The sequence below is a fragment of the Lates calcarifer genome, linkage group LG7_1, assembly GCF_001640805.2.
Source record: "Lates calcarifer isolate ASB-BC8 linkage group LG7_1, TLL_Latcal_v3, whole genome shotgun sequence".
Taxonomy (NCBI): domain Eukaryota; kingdom Metazoa; phylum Chordata; class Actinopteri; family Centropomidae; genus Lates; species Lates calcarifer.
This window is the reverse complement of record NC_066839.1, coordinates 669,915-689,925: the sequence shown is the minus strand read 5'-3', so window position 1 is coordinate 689,925 and position 20,011 is coordinate 669,915. Positions and strand designations below refer to the sequence as shown.

Sequence of the window (20,011 nt, the reverse complement as noted above, 5' to 3'; positions counted from 1 at the left end):
GGTGTCAAAAATCGTCAAGAAATGTCATAGTATAGTAAGGCATCAAAAACGGTCAAAAAATGTCATACTATAGTAAGGTGTCAAAAATCATCAAAAAATGTCATAGTATAGTAAGGCATCAAAAATCATCAAAAAACGTCATAGTATACTAAGGCATCAAAAACGGTCAAAAAATGTCATAGTATAGTAAGGTGTTAAAAATCGTCAAAAAACATCATAGTGTAGTAAGGTGTCAAAAACAATCAAAAAATGTCATAGTATAGTAAGGTGTCACAAATCGTCAAAAAATGTCATAGTATAGTAAGGCATCAAAAATGGTCAAAAAATTTATTAGTACAGTAAGGTGTCAAAAACGGTCAAAAAATGTCAAAGTATACTAAGGCATCAAAAACGGTCAAAAAATGTCATAGTATAGTAAGGCATCAAAAACGGTCAAAAAATGTCATAGTATAGTAAGGTGTCACAAATCGTAAAAAAATGTCATAGTATAGTAAGGCACCAAAAATGGTCAAAAAATTTATTAGTACAGTAAGGTGTCAAAAACGGTCAAAAAATGTCAAAGTATACTAAGGCATCAAAAACGGTCAAAAAATGTCCTAGTATAGTAAGGCATCAAAAACGGTCAAAAAATGTCAGTATAATAAGGTGTCAAAAACGGTCAAAAAATGTCATAGTATAGTACAGTGTTAAAAATTGTCAAAAAAATGTCAGTGTAGTAAGGTGCCATTTAAAAATGTCATAAATGGTCAAAACATGTCATGGTATAGTATAGTGACAGACCAATATGGTTTTTTCAGGGCCGATATTGCTACCAATTATTAGTATTCGAAAAGACAGAAAACCGATATTTGGAGCCGATATTTATTTGCAGTAAAAGTGAAAATATTGGCGTCAATACTTTGAATAATACAAACTCCAACACTTGACTTTGTTTAAATGCCTTTAAGCATATGTTTAACAACTTTTCAGATTTGCAACATGTTAAAGGTTCCTCCTCTCACCCACCTCCTCAATGGAGTCCAGAGAGCAGTCCAGGACAGAGCTGGCCCATCTGACCAGCTTATTCAGTCTCTTCCTGTCCCTCTCTGATCCACTGCTCCAACAGACCACTGTATAAAAGATGGCAGAGGCCACCACAGAGTCATAAAAGGTCCTTAGCAGTGACCTGCACACTCTGAAGGACCTCAGTCTTCTCAGCAGGTGGAGACGACATATGTATGGTGTCCAAAGTGGCCAAAAAAATGTCATAAAAAGGTAGGGAATGAAAACAGTCAAAAAATGTCATGGGGTCAGTGTGTTATCACTCGGCTGCTTAAACAGAAAAGAACATATGCTCTCTAATTTAGAGAAAAGATATAGTTTGTGTTCTATGAATGAAAAAAGAGCAAAAAGAAAAAAGCTGTGATGTCCAGCCACACAAGTCAGTCACTGATTACCATACAGCTCTGGTGATGATCAATAATTCTCTAAACTTTTTTTTTTTATCTTTGAACTTTGAAGATGATGAATTTAGACTCAGAGGACAGTTAGAATACCAAAATGTAGTAAGTGTAATAAGGGCTTTAAATAAAACCCTATGTCACATGTATTTTGCACTGGAGGTTGTTTGGGACTGTAACTTTAGATTGTTTAACATATTTTAGCAATAGAATAGAATAGAATAGTACTTTATTGATCATTGAAAGGAAATTGCTTGGTTACAGCAGCATGACTAGGTCCAGGTATCTTGGACAAAGAAACTTGATAACTTTTCAACAGGCTCTACTAATGAACTTTGTCTTAGTGTTGAAGCTGCTACTGTGTCTCAACTTTTTCACAATATGTACACTTGAATGTATATATGTATGGGGAGTACTCAATGAAGTAATGGAGTCAAAGTAGTTATTAAGTAAATGTTGTAGTGAAATGCAGTTACTTTGTGCACCATCCCTCTGAACTGACCACATTACAGATAATCAGCTACACACTATTTCCTGATGATGACTGGAAACTTCAGCAGCTTGTCATGTTTGTGCAACTACAAGAAGCTGTGTTTGTTGTCATTAGCATGATGATGGAAAAATGAACCAGGCAAACAAACTGGCTTAGGAAATAAGTAATGATTTTACTTGATGTCCAACACAGTAGCAAACATGTAGCTAAGACACCAATACAGATTATAAATATCACTGTACATCATCTTTGAACATCAGCATCACAACATCATCACAAATACAGCTACAACATCCAAAAACTCTCCTTCTCCCAGTTGTGTTTTGGTTGTGCTTTCCTGAGACGAGTGTCCAGTTTCTCCTGTGTTGTATCAAGAGTCTGATGGCATGAAAGAGCCTCCAAAACACTGTGAGGTATGTGGGTGAGTGAGTCTCTGGTTGTTTTTGTTGGTTAATAGTTCACACAAAAGCTTGCAGAACTTGTGTTCCCAGAACAAACATCTTCTGAGGTTAACATCGTCTGTGACTGGCCATAGTTTGTGTTTAATCGTTAAGCGTTGAGTTGTGCAAAGTTGGCGAACCACTTTGCAGAGAGGTCTGTAGACTTGTAGGGTCTTGAGGTCAAGGCAGGGTCTGGTGAACTCAGTTCAGGCCATAATGTTCCAGTTTTCCTGAAGGTCTGACATCGGTCACAAACAAAGAAAAACACTGTTAGTGTCAAGCAATCAAAGATTATTAAGTGGATAATATGTCTGAGAGAACACACCTGAAGACATCAGTCCTGTGGCACAGAGGCATCATCATCAAGGAGGATGTGGTACAGCTTGGTCTTCCTTTTCTTCACAACTATCCAGGACATAACTTGTCTGGGTCACAGCATCTCATGTTGAGTTTTCAGGAGGCACAGGAAACTGCTGAACCTAATGCAGCCTCCATCTCCATATGGCTCAGGCATCCTGCAACTTATCCAAAAAGTACAATGAGATGTATTCTTTTCCCTATAATTTAACTAATCTGAGTTCCAAGTTCTTTGATTGGAAAAAACTAATTCTGCAGGAACACAAGTTCTTTTGTTGAGAAAGTCCAATTGTACATCATATACTAAATTTGTGGCCAAATAGTCAGGGCACATCTGAAAACTTTCGTAACTGGCTTTGGATATCAAGGAAATCAATTATTAAATTTTGTATTCAGAAGCTTACTACAAAGACTGGTGTCACTTGGTGTCTGATTTAAATTAACAGATATGAACAGGGGTGTAATTTTAATTTAGTTTAATTTGCATTTCAACACATCTGCAGGCCCAAAACACAGAGCTGGCATCCTGCTGAGACGACTAAGTGGAGATTTGATACATCTGAACTACGTGATGGATGGTTGGATAACATCTGAAACTCCCTCTCCCCACACCTTTCCAATCGGTCGACAGCAATCTGTGTTGCCCATCATCTGTAACTTTCCAGAATCAACAATCGGTCTGACAAACTTCACACCACAATTGGCCAGCTTGGAGAGTCATTCAGGACAAAGCTTAATCCAGTGTCCTGGTTTGTTACACAGGAAACTGCTATCACCTGGTCGTCTAGATAAAGCTCCACCTCAGCTCCTGATTCTGTAGCCTTCCTAAAGTTCCTCTCATTGCATTAACCCTTGTTTAACTGCACATAAACAATCCCACTTTCATTTTCCCTAGACCTCAATTTCCCTTCATGCAGTTTTCCAACATTCACTGCTGCCAATTTCACATCTGCAAAGAGAGCCATCTCCTAATGCAGCACTGTTCTTATGTCTTTGACAAGCTGTGGCTGTAGACCATTGAACACTGACAACTTGAAATGCTTGACCCTGATTCACCCATATGCTTCAGACTCATGTCATCGTAAGTGGTAATGTTAAACATGCTTTTGTTCTCAAAGGCATTTACTGGATGGCTACAATTGTCTTTATCCAATTGTTATATGAATCTTGGAGTAAGATCATGACAGCAACCATGGTCAGCTGATTCACAAAACCAGAAACTGTGCGGCCCACAGTCTTCATGCTGACTGATAGGACTAGGTTTTTCCACTTTATTAAATATCTCAGTCACTTATCCATTAAATGTGCAGCTTGAAGACAGAATCAGCAAAAAGGTCTAAATTAGCAATTACTCTACTTAAAGCCCAGACGTCCTCACACACAGAGAAGAAGGGGAAGGAGAAAAGCCTTGCCTTCTTATGTGATACGAGTCGACTCTATTGACCTTGTCCTCTGTGGTGTTAAGATGTCCTAGCTCATTCCTGGCTGAGATTGCCAAATTGAGAAAAAAGGTGCAGAAGTTTGCTCCAAACTTTGCTGATTTTGTCAGGTTAGGGTCTCTCAGAACTAGTTCTGAAGACGTGTTGTCGACCACGAAAAAAATCAAATGGACAATGTGTAGATGAGTCCGTTCAAGCATTTAAACAACTCAGGGTCAAACATTTCAATCTGTCTGCATTGTCAATAGTCTGCAGCCACGTCTTACCAAACACGTAAAAACAATGCAGAACTAGGAAACAGTCCTTTTGCAGAGGTGACAACAGAAGCAGTGAATGTTGAAAAGCCACATGAAGAGAAAATGAGACCTGGGTACAATGAAGTGGGATTGTTTATGTGCAGCCAAACACGGATTAATACAGAGAGATGAACTTTAGGGAGGCTACAGCATCAGGAGCAGAGGAAGAACGTTATCTAGACGGCCAGGTGATAGCCGTTTCCTGTGTAACAAACCAGGATACTGGAGTCAGCCTTGTCCCAAATGACTTGCCAAGCTGGCCAAAAGTGATGTGAAGTTTGTCAGACCGATCGTTGATTCTGGAAAGTTAAAGATGTTGGGCAACACAGATACCTGTTAGCTGATGTCAGAAAGGTGTGGGGAGTTTCAGATGCAATCCAACCGTCCAGCTTGTAGTTCAGACGTATCAAATCCCTCTTAGTCATGTTAGCAGGCTGCCAGCTCCGTGTCTGGGCCTGAAGAAACAAATGTTGAAATACAAATTAGTCAAAACAGAGTTCAAGGTTTTTATCATCCAAGTGGAAAAGTTAGATGAAGAGTTAGATGACAGTGATGCTTATCACTGTTCAGATTTATTTAGCAAGATTAGCCATGGACAGGTGGAAATCAAGAAAAATAAAATATAGGGCCAATTATTAATTGTTAATGATGGCAATACTTTATCCAATATGAGTGCTCTCCCTGCAGCATCTGGCTCAAACTGTAAGGAGAGTGTAAGAGTTCTTTTCTGTTTCTATTCAAGCCGTCTGTTAACCTTGAGACCTTCTCTGGAATTCAGCCCACAGTATAATGTTTCTGTTTCAAGGATGTCCACACCAGGTAGCTCAGGAGATAATTGTAAAATATGGTGACAAATTGGTACCACTTGACAAATCAAATTGGTTTTGATAGCCATCACTGCAGTCAACATTATCACTAGGAGATAACAAAATTAAGCCAATACACCCAAATCAGGGGTCCAGTAGTTTCATCAGAATCAAAAGGTATCTGAGTTGTCTCTTTCTGCCAGGTTTGATCCCTCTCAGAGAACCCAAACACGCCACTAATCCTGCCTACCAAGCAATAAAACATACTGGGAACAATCCAATGTACGAATGAAACGACTGTAACTAGTGGTGTAACGCGTTGCAGGGGTGGGATAAAATTCCCCTGCTGGGAGGCCTCCCAACATGCCGCGCAAATAAATACAAACATGCAACTCTACCACGCCAGATCTACATGAACTGAAAAGATTCTATTTGAGTCTCCATTTGGAATTAAACTTGGCAGAGAGAGACAAGCCAGCCTTCAACTTCAAAACCCAATAAAATGTGAAGTACAAAATTGGTATCAAAATTTGGGTGGCAATGATTTCAACAGCAGCAAAACTACACTAATAGGCAATGTAGTAAATCAAGGCACAACTCTCTTGTATGAAAGACCCTCAATCAGTCTATATCAAACTTGGAATAATTGAACCAGATAAAACAACTCCACTACAGAATTAGCAATGATTTTTTGGGTTTGTTTGTTTATATAAAATTATGTGACTCAGATGCCAATACAGATTTTAAATGTACTCACAATAATACATCATCCATGGGCTGAATAACCACTGAGAAATCACATTTATCAAAGAGACAGACAAAGACACAGAGAGACAGACAAAGAGGGAGAGAGAGACAGAATCATAGGAAGAAAAAAAACCACTTACTTTTGTCTGAATATCCTCAGTCATCCAGGTCCTGGTATTTCTCAGTGCTATACAAAGGAAACTGGACAGAACTCAAGAAGCCTTTGAGATTAAACATCTTCAAGAACCTCAAGCAAGTTCTGTTGCCTTTGTACAGTAAACATACTTACTTTTTATGGATCCACATTAAAGTAAGAAGTTATTCTACCAAAGCCGATCCAAGCTGATTGGACAGTGATAGAAATGGTCAGGCCATGTTTGTCCAGACTCATTGCTTCTTTACAACGTTTTGAAAAGATTTATTGCCAATTAGCTTTCAACATTACTTTTTGGTACTGCTATGGTAATACGGGTTCCTGACCTGTCAGCCCTTGACATTCAGTCAGTCCAATGAAGCTAATTTTACAGTCAGTTGGTCAAATAAAATAAATTTGTCAGTCAGTCACAGAAAGACTAAGACAGACATAGACTCACTGACACATAAAGATACACAAACAAAGACAAAGTCAGTCAGTTCAACAAAGGTAATTTGAATGTCAGTCTGTCAGACACAGAGACACACACAAAGTCAAACAATGAGACACCAGGACAGACACAGAAACAAAAAGACACACAAAATCAAAGACACAGACAAACAGAGAAAGGCAGACAAAGAAAAAGAGAGACACACAAAGACAAATAAAAACGAAGAGACACTTAGTGTCAGTATCAGTGTGTGTGCATGTGTGCGTGTTTGTGTGAGGCGCGGCGGCCCAGACAAAACAACAAGCCAACTGGAAAAAACAGTGGACAGAGAGACTGTAAGAATCCGTGTGTGCATGTATGTGTGATTGTGTGAGAGACAGAGGAAATAAAGGGTTGGCACGGCGGCCCATGATTAAAAAGAAACCATGGGACTTACTTGTTTGTAAATTCACCAGAAAAAACGAAACCGATTCTACAGACTAACAGACGGGTAGACGAATTGATGGTTGGTCTTCTTGGATGGAAAAATTTAGGAACAGGCAGCAACTGTACTGTGGTTTTGTTTGGCACGGCAACCAAATGAAACCACAGCACATGGACGACGGACACGCAGACATAAATTGATAGACATAGAGAAAGACAAACAAAGAGAGGCAGATAGGTGCTGCCGCAAGTGATGACACAGCGGCCATCAAAAAGATGGACAAACAAAAGATGGACAGTGAAGAGAAAAAGAGATAGATGAGCTTAAGCTTTGTTGCACCACAGCAACCAAGACAAGTGAACTATCTGCCCTCAGTAAAAAATAAAACCTATCTGATCCTCCAGAGTCCTGAGAGAGTCTCTACAGACACATCAGTCCAGCCCTGACCTAACATCTGACTCTTCCTTGCCTTCCAGATCACTAGCTCAACAGCTCCGAAGAAAAAAACTGACTACAAAAAGTCAGTGTTTTTCTTTGTGCATATACAGGTTCAAAAACAGAAATAACAAAAATAACACAAAAACACGAAGATGCAAACCTCCATTTTTGTTGACTGATCGGCAGCCATGTTGGACAAATGAACGAGGAAATGGATAGATCGTTAGAACAGCACGGCGGCTAAAACAAAGTGTGAGGAATAGATGAGAGATGGAGCGGCGGCCCAAAAATAACAAAAAAAATAACAAACAAAGACGCAATCCTCTTCTTTTGTAGGATGGAGTCCAGGTGAAGGCTGAAATTGAAATGGATTAGTCAGTTATGGCACAGCAGCCCAACAAAACTCAGCACATAAAGAAAAAAACAGCACTTACTTTTTGTAGACTGCAGGTCTACTAGGACTTACTGTTGGAGATGCAGCAGGACGTTCCCTCTGGAGATCCACCAGGAACAAATGTGAAATTAAATGATGGACACGCAAAATGACCGGCAGTCATGTTGGACAGAAAAGCCGATGGTCACGTTCGACGCACAAGCGCACGGACTGATGGGTAGACACAACTGAAGCCCAGTCTCAGTGATCTGGATTTTATAAAGTCTGGATGGTTTTACATTGAACTGAATAAACCGCAGTTCTGGTTTCAAAGTTTTCTATAAAAGGTAGCGTATGGTCATTTGCTTCTAGAATCTACTTTATTTCTAAGTAGTGAAAATTTTAAGCTATGATGACATGGTGGAAATGTTTTGTGAACCATTAAAAAGGAAAAAGACACAAGCCTACTGGATTTTATTACACAGTCTAAAAAAGTCAAAAATATCTAGAATAGGGCTGAAGTATACACAAAAAATAAAATCATCTGACGTTTTGTGGTCAGTCGTGATTTTCTCCCCCTATGATTTGGATATTGCACTTGGCCATATTACAATAATATATCAATAATATTTGGAGTAATTCATTGTTCAGCCCTACTATAGAGATACAGATAAGCAGGCAGGTTCGGTGGCCTTCAAAAACACAACAGATTTGAAGAATATAAAAATGAGACTCACCAGTCGTAGATTTACCTAAAAAGGAAAAGTTAGTGCACAGATATTGATCCAAGCTCATTAGACAGAGAAATCAACAGAGCACAGCAGCTTCAATACACAACCAATAGGCCGACTGGAGAGACTTCTGACTTTAGCTATCCTAAAACTTTCCGTTCCTATCATCATCACCATCATCATCTTCTACAGCTCCATCAAATCACTGCACACAAAAACAAATATCCTCCCTATCTCACACACTCGAGCCAACAGCAGTGAAGAATCAAGAACCAGTGAACATTAAACCTGTCTGATCCTCCAGAGTCCTGAAAGAGTCTCTGCACCACATCAGCCCAGACCTGATCCAACATCTTCCTGGTCACATCATCACCAGCTCATCAAGTCCAAACAAAATCAGACTAAAACTGAACTCACTCCATTTCTTACTGTGTATTTAGGCCTAAAAAACAAGAGACTGAGAATTTCTCTCTTAAATCTTCTGACTATTCTACAGTTGTGAGTAAACTCACTATCCAAACAACAAAACACACTAAATGTTTGAATTGTGTTGAGAGGAACATCCATCCCAACACAATTCAGAGGGGTCAAATATCTGTTCATCAGCAGAGAGAGGAAAAACAAAGAGAAACAGAAAGACAAACAGACAGTGGGTGGCCATGTTGGACGAACCGGCGAACTAATGGGTGGCCATGGTCGAATTGGACGAGCGGCTATGTTGACTAGACGACGACATGTCAAAAACAAACAGATATTCACAGCACAGCGGCCAAGCAAAGACACAGCACATCATTAAAAAACAATTCAAGCTGATTAGACAGAAACAGTCATGATGGCCATGATGAGACACCTTTAACACACAGCAGCGACAGAGGAGAGTGTGAGTCAGTGTGTTTGCATGTGTGCGTGATTGTGAGAGAGACTCAGCGGCCTTCAAACAACACACAGAATAAAAAGAAAATGAGACTTACTGGTTCGTAGATCTACCTGGAGGAAAGAAGAAGAAGAAGAGTTAGTCTATATATACATACAACAGTAATAGATAAATGAATATATACATTCACATTTTACAGGCATCACTTACCCTCTGGAGGACTTTTAAAGGATGAGATTCTCCAGGTGTCTTTTCCTCACAGCCTACAGGAGGGCGCTGTTCTGTTAATAGAAATAAATAAAGTTTCAAGCCTCTAATGTTTCCTGGCCCTGTGATTTCCCAGTTTAGTATTTACTTAAGGATCTGAATACTTCTAACAAACCAACAGATGGAGGCAGTGATATTCCAGCAGCTCAACTACCAGACTCCATTGACAAAAACAGGAATTTTACTGGCAGCTGCTGGAATACCACTGCCTCCATCTGTTAGTGTGTTTGTGTTACTGTGTGACTTTCAGTGGTGGAAGAAGTAATCAGATACTTTACTGAAGTTAAAGTACCACACAGTAACACAGACACACTAACAGATGGAGGCAGTGGTATTCCAGCAGCTCCTGGTTAAATCTCGGTTTTCGTCAGTGGAGTCTGGTAGAGATATATAGAGATGTTTCAGGTTAAACTAAAAGGATCTTCCTCTTTAATAAAAAGCTCTGTCTCTGTAGGAATCCTATCATCATGCTGTCAGACACCTAAAACAATCAGAGTCTGTCAGAGACAAAACAAGAACTTTAGTGGACAAATGTTGAATTACAGCTGTTACACTTGGTGCTCAGTATCACCTGGAGAAGCCTCTTTACATTTGTTTAATTTCTTCAGCTGTTTCAGAGTTGAGCAATAATTTATGAACCATATTATTTTCTCTTTAAATCAAAAATGACGAGCACGTTTGGAGACGCGTCGCTTTGCTACGGTTGTTGGTTAAAATCGTCTGAAAATGTTTTCTCCAAACTCATTTCCTCCTGAATTTAATCCCATCAGAACCAATCAGTGTTTCCAGCTCAGCGACTTCATCCCGTGACTCTGAACAAACATACTAAAGTACAAACTGAACGAGCCTGACACTCGCCGACACACCTGACGGCAGCGACATGAGCGTCATGCTAACTCGCAGCTAGCTAACAGACATGACTCACCTGTCCAGGTGTGTTTCCCGGCTCCTCCTGTCGGTGCACGTTGTCTCTGAACTTTGAACAACAGTTTAAACAGGAGCAGTTTCTCTGTTCAGCTCCCGGGGTTTTAAATTTCGACCCCGCCATGACGCAGGTGACACCGTCCGTTGAGCTCGTCATGGTGTTTGAATTCCGGCGTCTGACGTCATGTTCTTATTGAGTGCGCATGCGCATGATGCGTTAATAGTTCACGGAAGGTCGGAAAAACCAAAATGTCCCTCCTACATAAATGTTTGCTGCCCCACCAAGCTTTGACACATTCTCAGGCGCAAAGCCCGCGACAAGAAGTGTTAATTTAGAACTTAGAAGAACTTAAGAACTGAAGAACTTAAAATTTAGTTTTAATTTTAATTGCTTACTTAAAATTGTAGTTGGTTTCTACATGGTAATCTATAACTTTTCTATATTAAAATGCAAGATAACTTTTGTTGTGATGTAAAAATAAAATAAAATTGACTTGCTTGAAAAAAAATCCGTGATCAAAAGTGATCATCCTCTAATTATTATTATTTTTTTGGCTAAAACTGAACATCATGTGACTAAAACGTCATATGGTTAAAAGTTAGCATCCTGTGGCTAAAACTGAATGTTAACGTACCATGAATCAGACTCAGGTTCATGTGGTTTATTAGAGCTTACAGAAGCACAGACAGTAATTAGTCAGCAGTTTGATATGTTGGAAACTTGGTTCATTAATTTCCTGATTTTATCACCTGACTCAGGTTCATGATACAGGAAGTGAGGCTGTTATTGCTGCAACAGGCACTTCATATAAACAGCCTGTAGAAAGAGGTGTTCAGTGGATCCTGATGTCCTGCAGTTTGAGGTCTCCCCGAACCTCCACCTGGTTGATCTGGATCAGGTCTTTGACTCTGTGTTTGTAGTCCAGCTGGGGGATCCCATTAACAGCGACTCTGAACTGCTGAGAGTCGCACAGGATGATCATCTGTGGAGGGGACGGAGGAAGTCAAAGGTCAGAGGTCAATGACGTGTTCTCAGGGAAATGAAGTGAAACCAGCTCCAGTTAACACCTGATGGAGAACAGAGCTCTGGTGTTTTGTTCTAAACATTAAGGGGTCAAAAGTCACAACGTACCTCAAAGTACTGTCCTGCGGAGAAGGGGAAGGAGTCGAGCTTTGTCTCCTCAGGGCCCCAGCACTCAGACAGGAACGAATTTCTGATGAAGGTTCGTGACTTCAGACGAGGGTTCAGGTGAAGAGCAATGTCGCTGCTGCCCGACGTTCGCAGGTTCACACAGAAACTGAAGCAGAATATTCCAACGTTTATCGTCACACGACTTTCATGAATGAACTCACTTTACACAGGTAAAAGTACTAATACCACTCTGTAAAAATACTCTGTTATAAGTTAAAGTCCTGCAGTGGAAAAGTGTCGTAAAAATGTACTAAGACTTTTTACAGGGTGGTATCTGTACCTTTACATCAGTAAAGTATCTGACTGCTTCCTCCTCAGGTGTGGTTTACCTGTGTGCCTTGTGTTTGGTTTCTGCTTTGATGGTGATGCTTTGCCCAACGCTCAGACCTTTACCCAGCTCTCCTCTGAAGGGAATACTCTGCAGGAAACAACATTTCAAAATAAATCATTCCAGAGACAGAAAAATAACCATTTTCTTATTTCAGCTTCAAAAATGTGAAGACTTTCTGATTTTCTTTCTGTGAGAAAATGAAACTCACCAGGTCACCTGACGAGGAGACGATCGGCTGAAGACCAACAAACAAAAACACCTGGTTAATATTTAATTATTTATTGTTTATAATCAGAGAACAAACATTTCATCTGTTCTTACGTTCATCTCTGAGCTCTGATTGGTCAGACTGACTTCAGGAGAAACTGAACTCTGTAAACAACAACAGCAGCTCGTTAACGTCGTCACAGGTTTTATCACATGAAGAAGAAAAAACAAACGTCAGTCTTCAGAGAGGAACTGACCGAGGACGGAGGGACGATGCCAATCACATCAACTTTGACTTTTCCGGAGATGAAGAGAGTGTCGACTCTCTGCAGCTCCACCCGGTGGTTATACTCCAACACGTGAGCGCCGTTCACAGCCACCTGACATACACACAGTAATCTATTACGAAGGTCAAAGGTCAAAGGTTTGTTTACAGCAGACTCTTCTGTTACCCTGTGGAAACACCTGAGCATCACAGGTAAAGACTCGTCTCATCCCTCACCTTGAACTTGTCCTTCAGGACGAGGATGATGAGTTCAAACGCCGCCCCGGCGGTGAATGGCGTCTGGTTCAGGATCTCCTCTCGGCCCCAGCGCTCCCTCTGCAGCGTGTTGCAGACGATACACGGCGAACGCTGGAACCTTGGGTTGAAGTGAAACGCCACGTCGGCCCTCGGCTTCACGCTGCTGCCGCAGGTCAGATCCACCTGGAACCTGCAGAGGGACGACAGGTGAGTCAGCTCAGAGTTAAACACAGGTGAGTCACACAGGTGTAACAGGTTACACCAGGTGTTGTAGTTGATAGTTTGTCACCTGTCAGCGTCAGACGGCACCGAGCCCTGAATGACGACCATCTCACCCGGCAACAGACCCCCGAGGATTGTCCCAGCGAAGGGAATCACCTGAGGAGAGGAACACGTCATGTGACCAAACTGAACACCTGGAGACATCTGAGAGGAACGAAGGAGATTCGGGAGAAACTGACGTCTGTCGTTTAAAAACACAGAAACTGATGTGAAGAGTTGATGCTTTTCTTTCAGCTTCGACAAACTAAAGGTTATTTTATTGTTTTGTCTGTAAAATGTAAAAGAAAAAAACATTTAAAACTGTCTGAACTCAAAACAATTCCGTTTCACTCACAGCAGATCTTCATGTGAGAAACTGTAGACAGTGGATTATTATGTATATTTGCTTTAAACAAAACAACTAAAATAATTAATCGATTATCAGAAAAGTAGCTGTTAATTTCCTTTTGATCAACTAAGTAACTGAATGTTCAAACGTGGTAAAATTTCTAAGTCTACATGAACAAATTGTTTTCAAACTTTGGACTTTACAGTTTTATCTTAAATCAAAACTAGATTTTGTGGTAGGTAGTATTCATAATTTTTTATTAATTCAGTCGTTTCTTTTTTGCATGTAGACAGTCCTTTGGTCAAAAGAGAATTTATTATTGTAATTTAGATCAGCACATAAAAACAGGAAAAACAGCATGTCACAACAGAGCAGGCGCCTGGTAACGTTTTTTCGCCATGCCAAACTCCATTCGAAATCAGAGCGGTTTTAGATTTTCTTCCTTTCTTCAGACCCTTAATCTTGACATGACCAGAGCTAAACCTGCACATGAATTAAATTATACTGCTCTTTAATTCGGCCGATACCAAAACACCCACCTGGGTTCATATTCTAATAAAATAACTTGTAAATAAAGAGTCCACCTGGATCACAGGGCGGTGCCGAGCAGTCCGAACCAAAAGTTTGTTGGTTTTTTTTTTTTTTTTTTTTTGGCTGATATAAAGATATCTGGTAAATAACATGTTTGCCGAATTCACGGTGAATAATATCAAAGTGAGAAAATTACTTCAAAATTACGTCATGTTTTAGAAGAAGATGTCACGTTAAATATTCATTATTTTATCCAGCTGATACAACGCAGTAACGTGAGCCGAAGTCCACACTTAGCCAAGATGCTAGCTCTCCCGCTCTCCGACAAATCATCGATAAATAATCGATTAAACAGTCGCGATGAGAATGAATCTAAATCTATAATGGTGTTTAAGATAAAGACACCGGGCGTCTTACCGGGTTTAAAAACGACTGCCTCGGGTTTGAAATCGACATTTTGGAGCAGAGCAGCTTTGATCTGCGGCTAGTTTGTTCGTTTGTTTACTTCCGCATCACACGTCAGCACGGTTCAGGGTTTCAAGGATGAGACAGAGACGCGTCAAACCGGGAAAACACGGTCAGTGCACGCGATGAAAAAGCTTTATAGTGACCGTAGATAAACACGGTGGAAATCTCCCGGTAGAAACATTAGTACAGTTCTACTCTTTCACCGTTTAATGGCTTTATCTTAAATCAGTGTCTCAGGCTGATGACGCAGCTGTCCGCTCCTTACAGACTGCAGAGGCCTGTAACAGGATCAGTCCCGTGACTTTGATTCTAAATAATTAAACCTCCGCCCAGTTTATCAAACAGAACCAGGTCATCAGAGATTCACGTCTGATCAGAAACTGATCAGATTCACTCTGATCAATAACTAAGTTTAATGCTCTGGTTCTCTGACAAAGCCCACATGTTTAATAATTAACATAATTACATTAATGTTTTTAATGGTTTTGTCTCAGTGACTTTATAAGAAACTGAAGATACTGTGTAGTATCTGTTCTATAGTTTGTCCAGAAGTGACAAGTTTTTATTTTTAAACCTCTGAAACATGAAAATCTGTTTTAACAGTTTAAATGAAAATTCATTTTAATTTAAATTGAATTTAATTTCTCAGCTGAAACTTGGCATTGATCTGAAAAATAATTTCATGATTAAAAGTGATGGACAGTAAACACATAAAGTAAATGTGACTTTATTACAAATAAACTAAATAACTGTACAAACACGGTAAAACTCGTCATAAAACAAACTAATGTACAAGATTTTATAAAAACAACAAACTCTACAAAGTTAGTTTACAAAGGAAAAGATTAAATATAAAGTCAGGATTCAGATCTGAGCTTCGCTAAGTTATCAGGTTAACTGCCAAGTTTAATTTCATTCAGTTATCTAGATAACTTAATAAGTGTGTTTTTTTGGAGAGATCCCTCATTATTATTATTAGATTATCGACCACCTGTCAGCTGACCAGCAGTCCACCTGAGGTCCGATAAAACCAGGTCCAGTCCAACAGTAAACAAAGTGTTTCTGCTCTGAGTCGACGTCTGTCAGAGGAGCGTCTGGTTTCTGAAATATGTCGGGGGTGTAGGTCCACCTCTGTCCTCAGAAGTCGGCAGTCCAGTCTGAAGGTGTTGTCCGTGGGGCCGGACATGACGCCCATCCTCTGGTACTCGCCCACCCGCTTCTCAAAGAAGTTGGTCTTTCCCTCCAGAGAGATGTTCTCCATGAAGTCGAAGGGGTTCTCTACCCGGTAGATCTGCAGAGACACGACACAGATCAGAGGTCAGTTTGTTCTCAGACTGGAACCAAGACCAAAACATCAGACCACAGCCCAAGAGAAAACTCAGTACTGTAGTAATACTGCAGTACTGTAGTTCAGGTCTGTTCAGTGTGGCGTCTGTCTCGCGCTGCTGTCGTCCGTCAGTGAACCACTCGTCCTCTGATCAGAGTCGGCAGCAGCACTCAGCCCCCATCACCGGCTGAGGTCCGTACCCCTGCGCGTCTCATCATCACAGACCCTGATCCCGGTCTACAGACCTGATCCCGGTCTACAGACCCTGTGTGGTCCAGATCAATCTAAATCCTTAAAAAAAACTGAATAAACGACCAAACCTCTGAACTTTATAAAAACTACGACTGAGAAACTTGGCGTTTCCTGAAAGTGAAGCTGCTGCTGCTCAGAGTCAGAGTTAAACCTTCATCCTGACTCATCACTGAAACTGGTCTGTTAATTCACTTTAAGGAGCCGAATGTTTGGACCTGACAGACGCTATAATCACTGGGACTAATTCAACCAGTAAATACGTCTATAACATCAGAAAAACATGAAGAATGAAATGAAGAAACCAAACTGCAGCTGTGAAATGTCGAGCAGCAGCAGCAGCTTCACATTCAGGAAACACAGAGCGCCGCTCAGTTTCTCAGAGTCAGATTTAAACCTTCATCCCGACTCATCGTCATCATCAGACCCGACACGCAGCCGTGGTTCGGTTCAGGTGTCGTTACCTTGGAGAAGCCGAGCTCCAGCATCAGTCTGTCGGCCACGAACTCGATGTACTGCTTCATCAGCTCACAGTTCATCCCGATCAGCTTCACGGGCAGAGCCTCCGTCAGAAACTCCTGAACGCAAACAGAAACAAACAGGTCAACAAACAGAGTTCCACCGAACACGACCAGAAGGAGGCGACGGACCGACGCGTTCGTCACGTGGACTGACCTGTTCGATGGCGACGGCGTTCTTGATGATCTTGGTGACGGTTTCTGTCGACGGCTTGTTCACCAGATGTTTAAACATCAGACAGGCGAAGTCACAGTGCAGACCCTGAAAGCAGCAAACACAGTTTATATGAACCGTCTGATCCAAAAACCCTGAGAGGGTCAAAGGTCACTCGGAGCAGCGGCCTCACCTCGTCTCTGCTGATGAGCTCGTTGGAGAAGGTCAGGCCGGGCATCAGGCCTCTCTTCTTCAGCCAGAAGATCGCAGCGAACGAACCAGAGAAGAAGATTCCCTCCACAGCGGCAAAGGCCACCACACGCTCTCCTGGAGGAAGATCAATAACAGATACAGACGATCAATACCAGACCTGAACAATCGGGAGCACCAGCATCACGTTGGGGGGGGGGGTGTCACAGGGAGCGGGTTTACCGTAGGTGGCGCTCTTGTTGCCGATCCAGTTGAGCGCCCAGTCGGCCTTCTTCTTCACACACGGCAGAGTCTCGATGGCGTTGAACAGGTATTCTCTGAGGGTCAGTGAACGCACCGTCAGACAACATTACAGACCAGCAGAGTCCAGTACAGACCAGTAAGAGTATCGGGGCTCACCTCTCTTTGGGCTCCTTGATGTAGGTGTCGATGAGGAGGCTGTACATCTCCGAGTGGATGTTCTCCATGGCGATCTGGAAGCCGTAGAAACACCTGGCCTCAGTCACCTGCACTTCCTGTGTGAAGCGCTCCACCTGGTGGTCAGAGTGAAAACACCAACATGAGGAAACAGGAACCGATAACGGTTTAATAATAATAATCGGGTTTCAGGTCGTTGTCCTCACCAGGTTCTCGTTGACGATGCCGTCGCTGGCGGCGAAGAACGCCAACACGTGAGAGATGAAGTACCTCTCCTCGTCCTTCAGAGACTCCCAGTGCTGCAGGTCCTTCGACAGGTCCACCTGAACAAACACAACACATTAACGTCACGTGACCGCGTCAGGGTCACAGGAACACTTCAGTGCTGCAGGATTTCTGAGCGCCGTGGCGGCGGTGGTGACGTCTACCTCCTCTGCGGTCCAGAACGAGGCCTCGGCCTTCTTGTACATCTGCCAGATGTCGTGGTACTGGATTGGGAAGATGACGAAGCGACGAGGGTTGTCCTTCAGCAGAGGCTCCTCCTCCTCACCGCCGCTGCTCTTCTTCACGGGTTTGGGCTGAAAAACAACAAACAACGACATCAACAAACAAACAAATAAAATACCAAACTGTTTGTGGTTTTATATCATTACAAACTGAATCAGTTCATTGATCTGACAGTTATTTAATCAATTAATCAGTTATTTGTCAGAAAATGCCATCAATCTCTTAAAGAAGACAAACCCAAAAATCGAAGAAACAGAAACTTTCTTAAAGAAATCAATATTATTATTGATCAGTGGTGATATAATCAATAATATAGGCACAGCTCAGTTTAATTTTCTTCCTGCAGTTTAACTTTTCTCTCTGGTAGAAAAACCTAAAGATCCTGATCACATTAGAGACAAACATCACAGTCAGATCAATAATATTCTCCACCTGAGCTCAGCTGTTATTGATGAGAATCTTTATTCTCTTTATTAAAGCATTAAATCACCAATAATCACTGATCAATAAAACCTGCAGAGGAGACAGGTGAGGATCAGCTGATTGTCCCTGTTGGCGCCAGAACCGACATTTTAGGCGCCACATGATCGAAATAAACAAGACAAACTCCCGATCACTGAGTCTAATATGAGTATCGATCATCTGTCAGATCGATTAGTTTAAAATCCTGCCGGTTTCAGCTGATTTTCAGTCACTTACCGCAGCATCGTCGAAGATTTTTCGCGCGGTTTTAGACGCCAGGATGCGCGTGTTGTTCAGACTCGGAGGCTGAAAAGATAAAATGACCGGAAATCATTAAAGCGAGAAACAAGAATCAATGCAGAATCGATACGTTTGATTTGATCACATCAGCCAAAGAGAAACACAAGTTAAATCCGGGTCAGTCAGACTGAGCTGCTCAGGAAATGGCTGCCGCGAGCTTTAAGTTAAAAACACCGTGAACTTAAAATAAAAACAGATTTGAACGTTGAACAGATGAAACGTGAGTTTTACTGTTTTTCTCCTTCTCACCGTGTTTTCTTTATCCAGCGCCATGTTGTTGATCTGACTGCTGAGTGTGTTTTCATCCCTGACGGAGAGAGGAGAGCGAGCGGAAAGCATTTTCAGTTCAGACAAATAAAAACACAAGTTAGGAAACTAAAAGTAGCAAAAGACAAAAGGAGGAAAATCTAAACTAAAGAGCAGCAGACACAGACGAAGAGCGGAGACTGAAGCGGCTTCTGTTGTCCGCTCGCCTTTTTATTGAAATCTTGGCGCTAGAACGCGGCCGGCCAATAGGAACGCAGCTCTCGCTGGCTCTTTAAACTGACGCTGCGACGGAGCCAATCAGGCTGCGAGCCGCGTTCACGTGACGCCTGCAGTGCTGCGGGAAATTCAATCGCCTTTGTCTGTGCGGGGTTACAAAACTGCCGAGAAACCGGTGTTACAGAACTATTAAAATGAGCGTTTACGGAACATTTCACAGACTGACAAAAAGAACAAATATTCATCAGTTACAAACCGTTAAACTGTCATTTTAAAACACGATCATAAAGTTAAAAATAATGTTGAAGTCACAAAAGGAGATCTGATTTCCGTAATGCGATATTAGCTTGTAAATAGAAGTAACTTGTTTAATTTGCATTTAAATGGCTCCACATGAATAAAACTGTCATGTAAACACAAAGTGGTCTGAATATTTAATGATCCAGTTTTACACATCTGTTCATATTCCCTCAAACTGAACCAGATAAATATATGAACCGACATTAACTGTGTTTCTGTTCTTATGTCAGTGTTTTAACGCGTCTGACATCAACCTGCTTTTATCTAAGCTTTTATTAAAGTGACAGTATGTGCATGTGACGGTGTTTACACTGTTTATTTCTGGTTTGTTTCCCGCTGCCGCGCTTTCTGTTGTTTACTGTCACATAAAGGCGTTGTCACCACGATAATTTAGCGCCAAAAACTATTTTTACACACCACACATTATTATAACTCTGCATTTAGAGCTGTTATATGTGTTGTCAGGTATGAAAACTAGAGCTGACTTTAACGGTTTTAGTCTAAAAACTGTTAAATTATCAGACAACAAAGAAACACAACCCGGTAATCTGCCGGTTTCTTCGCTTCACTTCGACACCACAGATTTAAAG

The 20,011-nt window shown here is 41.3% G+C and overlaps 2 protein-coding genes and 1 non-coding gene across 4 annotated transcripts; all 3 read right to left on the bottom strand.

Moving 5' to 3' along the window:
- Window positions 1–11,279: 11,279 nt before the first annotated feature.
- On the bottom strand, window positions 11,280–14,597 carry lgals8a (galectin 8a). The gene is made up of 9 exons (XM_018688741.2): window positions 14,444–14,597; window positions 13,175–13,263; window positions 12,865–13,075; window positions 12,620–12,742; window positions 12,477–12,527; window positions 12,364–12,390; window positions 12,154–12,242; window positions 11,765–11,930; window positions 11,280–11,615 (listed from the first exon to the last, which is right to left on the bottom strand). The coding sequence occupies exons 1-9, from the start codon at window positions 14,480–14,482 to the stop codon at window positions 11,466–11,468; spliced, it is 945 nt and encodes a 314-aa protein (XP_018544257.1). The 5' UTR covers window positions 14,483–14,597; the 3' UTR covers window positions 11,280–11,465.
- A 608-nt stretch (window positions 14,598–15,205) lies between these two features.
- On the bottom strand, window positions 15,206–19,123 carry LOC108891564 (ribonucleoside-diphosphate reductase subunit M2). Of its 2 annotated transcripts, none has more exons than XM_018688739.2 (10): window positions 18,888–19,123; window positions 18,576–18,644; window positions 17,798–17,947; window positions 17,576–17,692; window positions 17,352–17,485; window positions 17,175–17,269; window positions 16,936–17,069; window positions 16,746–16,850; window positions 16,535–16,648; window positions 15,206–15,785 (listed from the first exon to the last, which is right to left on the bottom strand). In XM_018688739.2, exons 1-10 carry the CDS (start codon window positions 18,975–18,977, stop codon window positions 15,489–15,491), a joined length of 1,305 nt encoding a protein of 434 aa, XP_018544255.1. In that variant the 5' UTR covers window positions 18,978–19,123; the 3' UTR covers window positions 15,206–15,488. The 2 variants fall into 2 exon arrangements, with proteins under 2 accessions (XP_018544255.1, XP_018544256.1); XM_018688740.2 differs by lacking the exon at window positions 15,206–15,785 and adding an exon at window positions 15,786–16,224 and having other exon boundaries at window positions 16,468–16,648.
- LOC127142688 (small nucleolar RNA SNORD94) lies at window positions 15,910–16,045 on the bottom strand. Its single transcript, XR_007813648.1, has one exon. It is a non-coding gene; the product is annotated as a small nucleolar RNA SNORD94 (small nucleolar RNA).
- Window positions 19,124–20,011: the final 888 nt, after the last annotated feature.

Bases quoted from the DNA above. Each gene is read 5' to 3' on its own strand.
- lgals8a (XM_018688741.2), bottom strand. From the start codon at position 14,482: ATGTCGATTTCAAACCCGAGGCAGTCGTTTTTAAACCCG. The intron at 12,243-12,363 runs GTGAGTTTCATT...TGTTTCCTGCAG, and splicing joins TCTCCTCGTCAGGTGACCTG to AGTATTCCCTTCAGAGGAGA. The intron at 11,616-11,764 runs GTACGTTGTGAC...TCCCCTCCACAG, and splicing joins CCGCAGGACAGTACTTTGAG to ATGATCATCCTGTGCGACTC.
- LOC108891564 (XM_018688739.2), bottom strand. From the start codon at position 18,977: ATGCTTTCCGCTCGCTCTCCTCTCTCCGTCAGGGATGAAAACACACTC. The intron at 17,948-18,575 runs GTAAGTGACTGA...GTTGTTTTTCAG, and splicing joins AAATCTTCGACGATGCTGCG to CCCAAACCCGTGAAGAAGAG. The intron at 15,786-16,534 runs GTAACGACACCT...GTGTCTCTGCAG, and splicing joins TGGAGCTCGGCTTCTCCAAG to ATCTACCGGGTAGAGAACCC.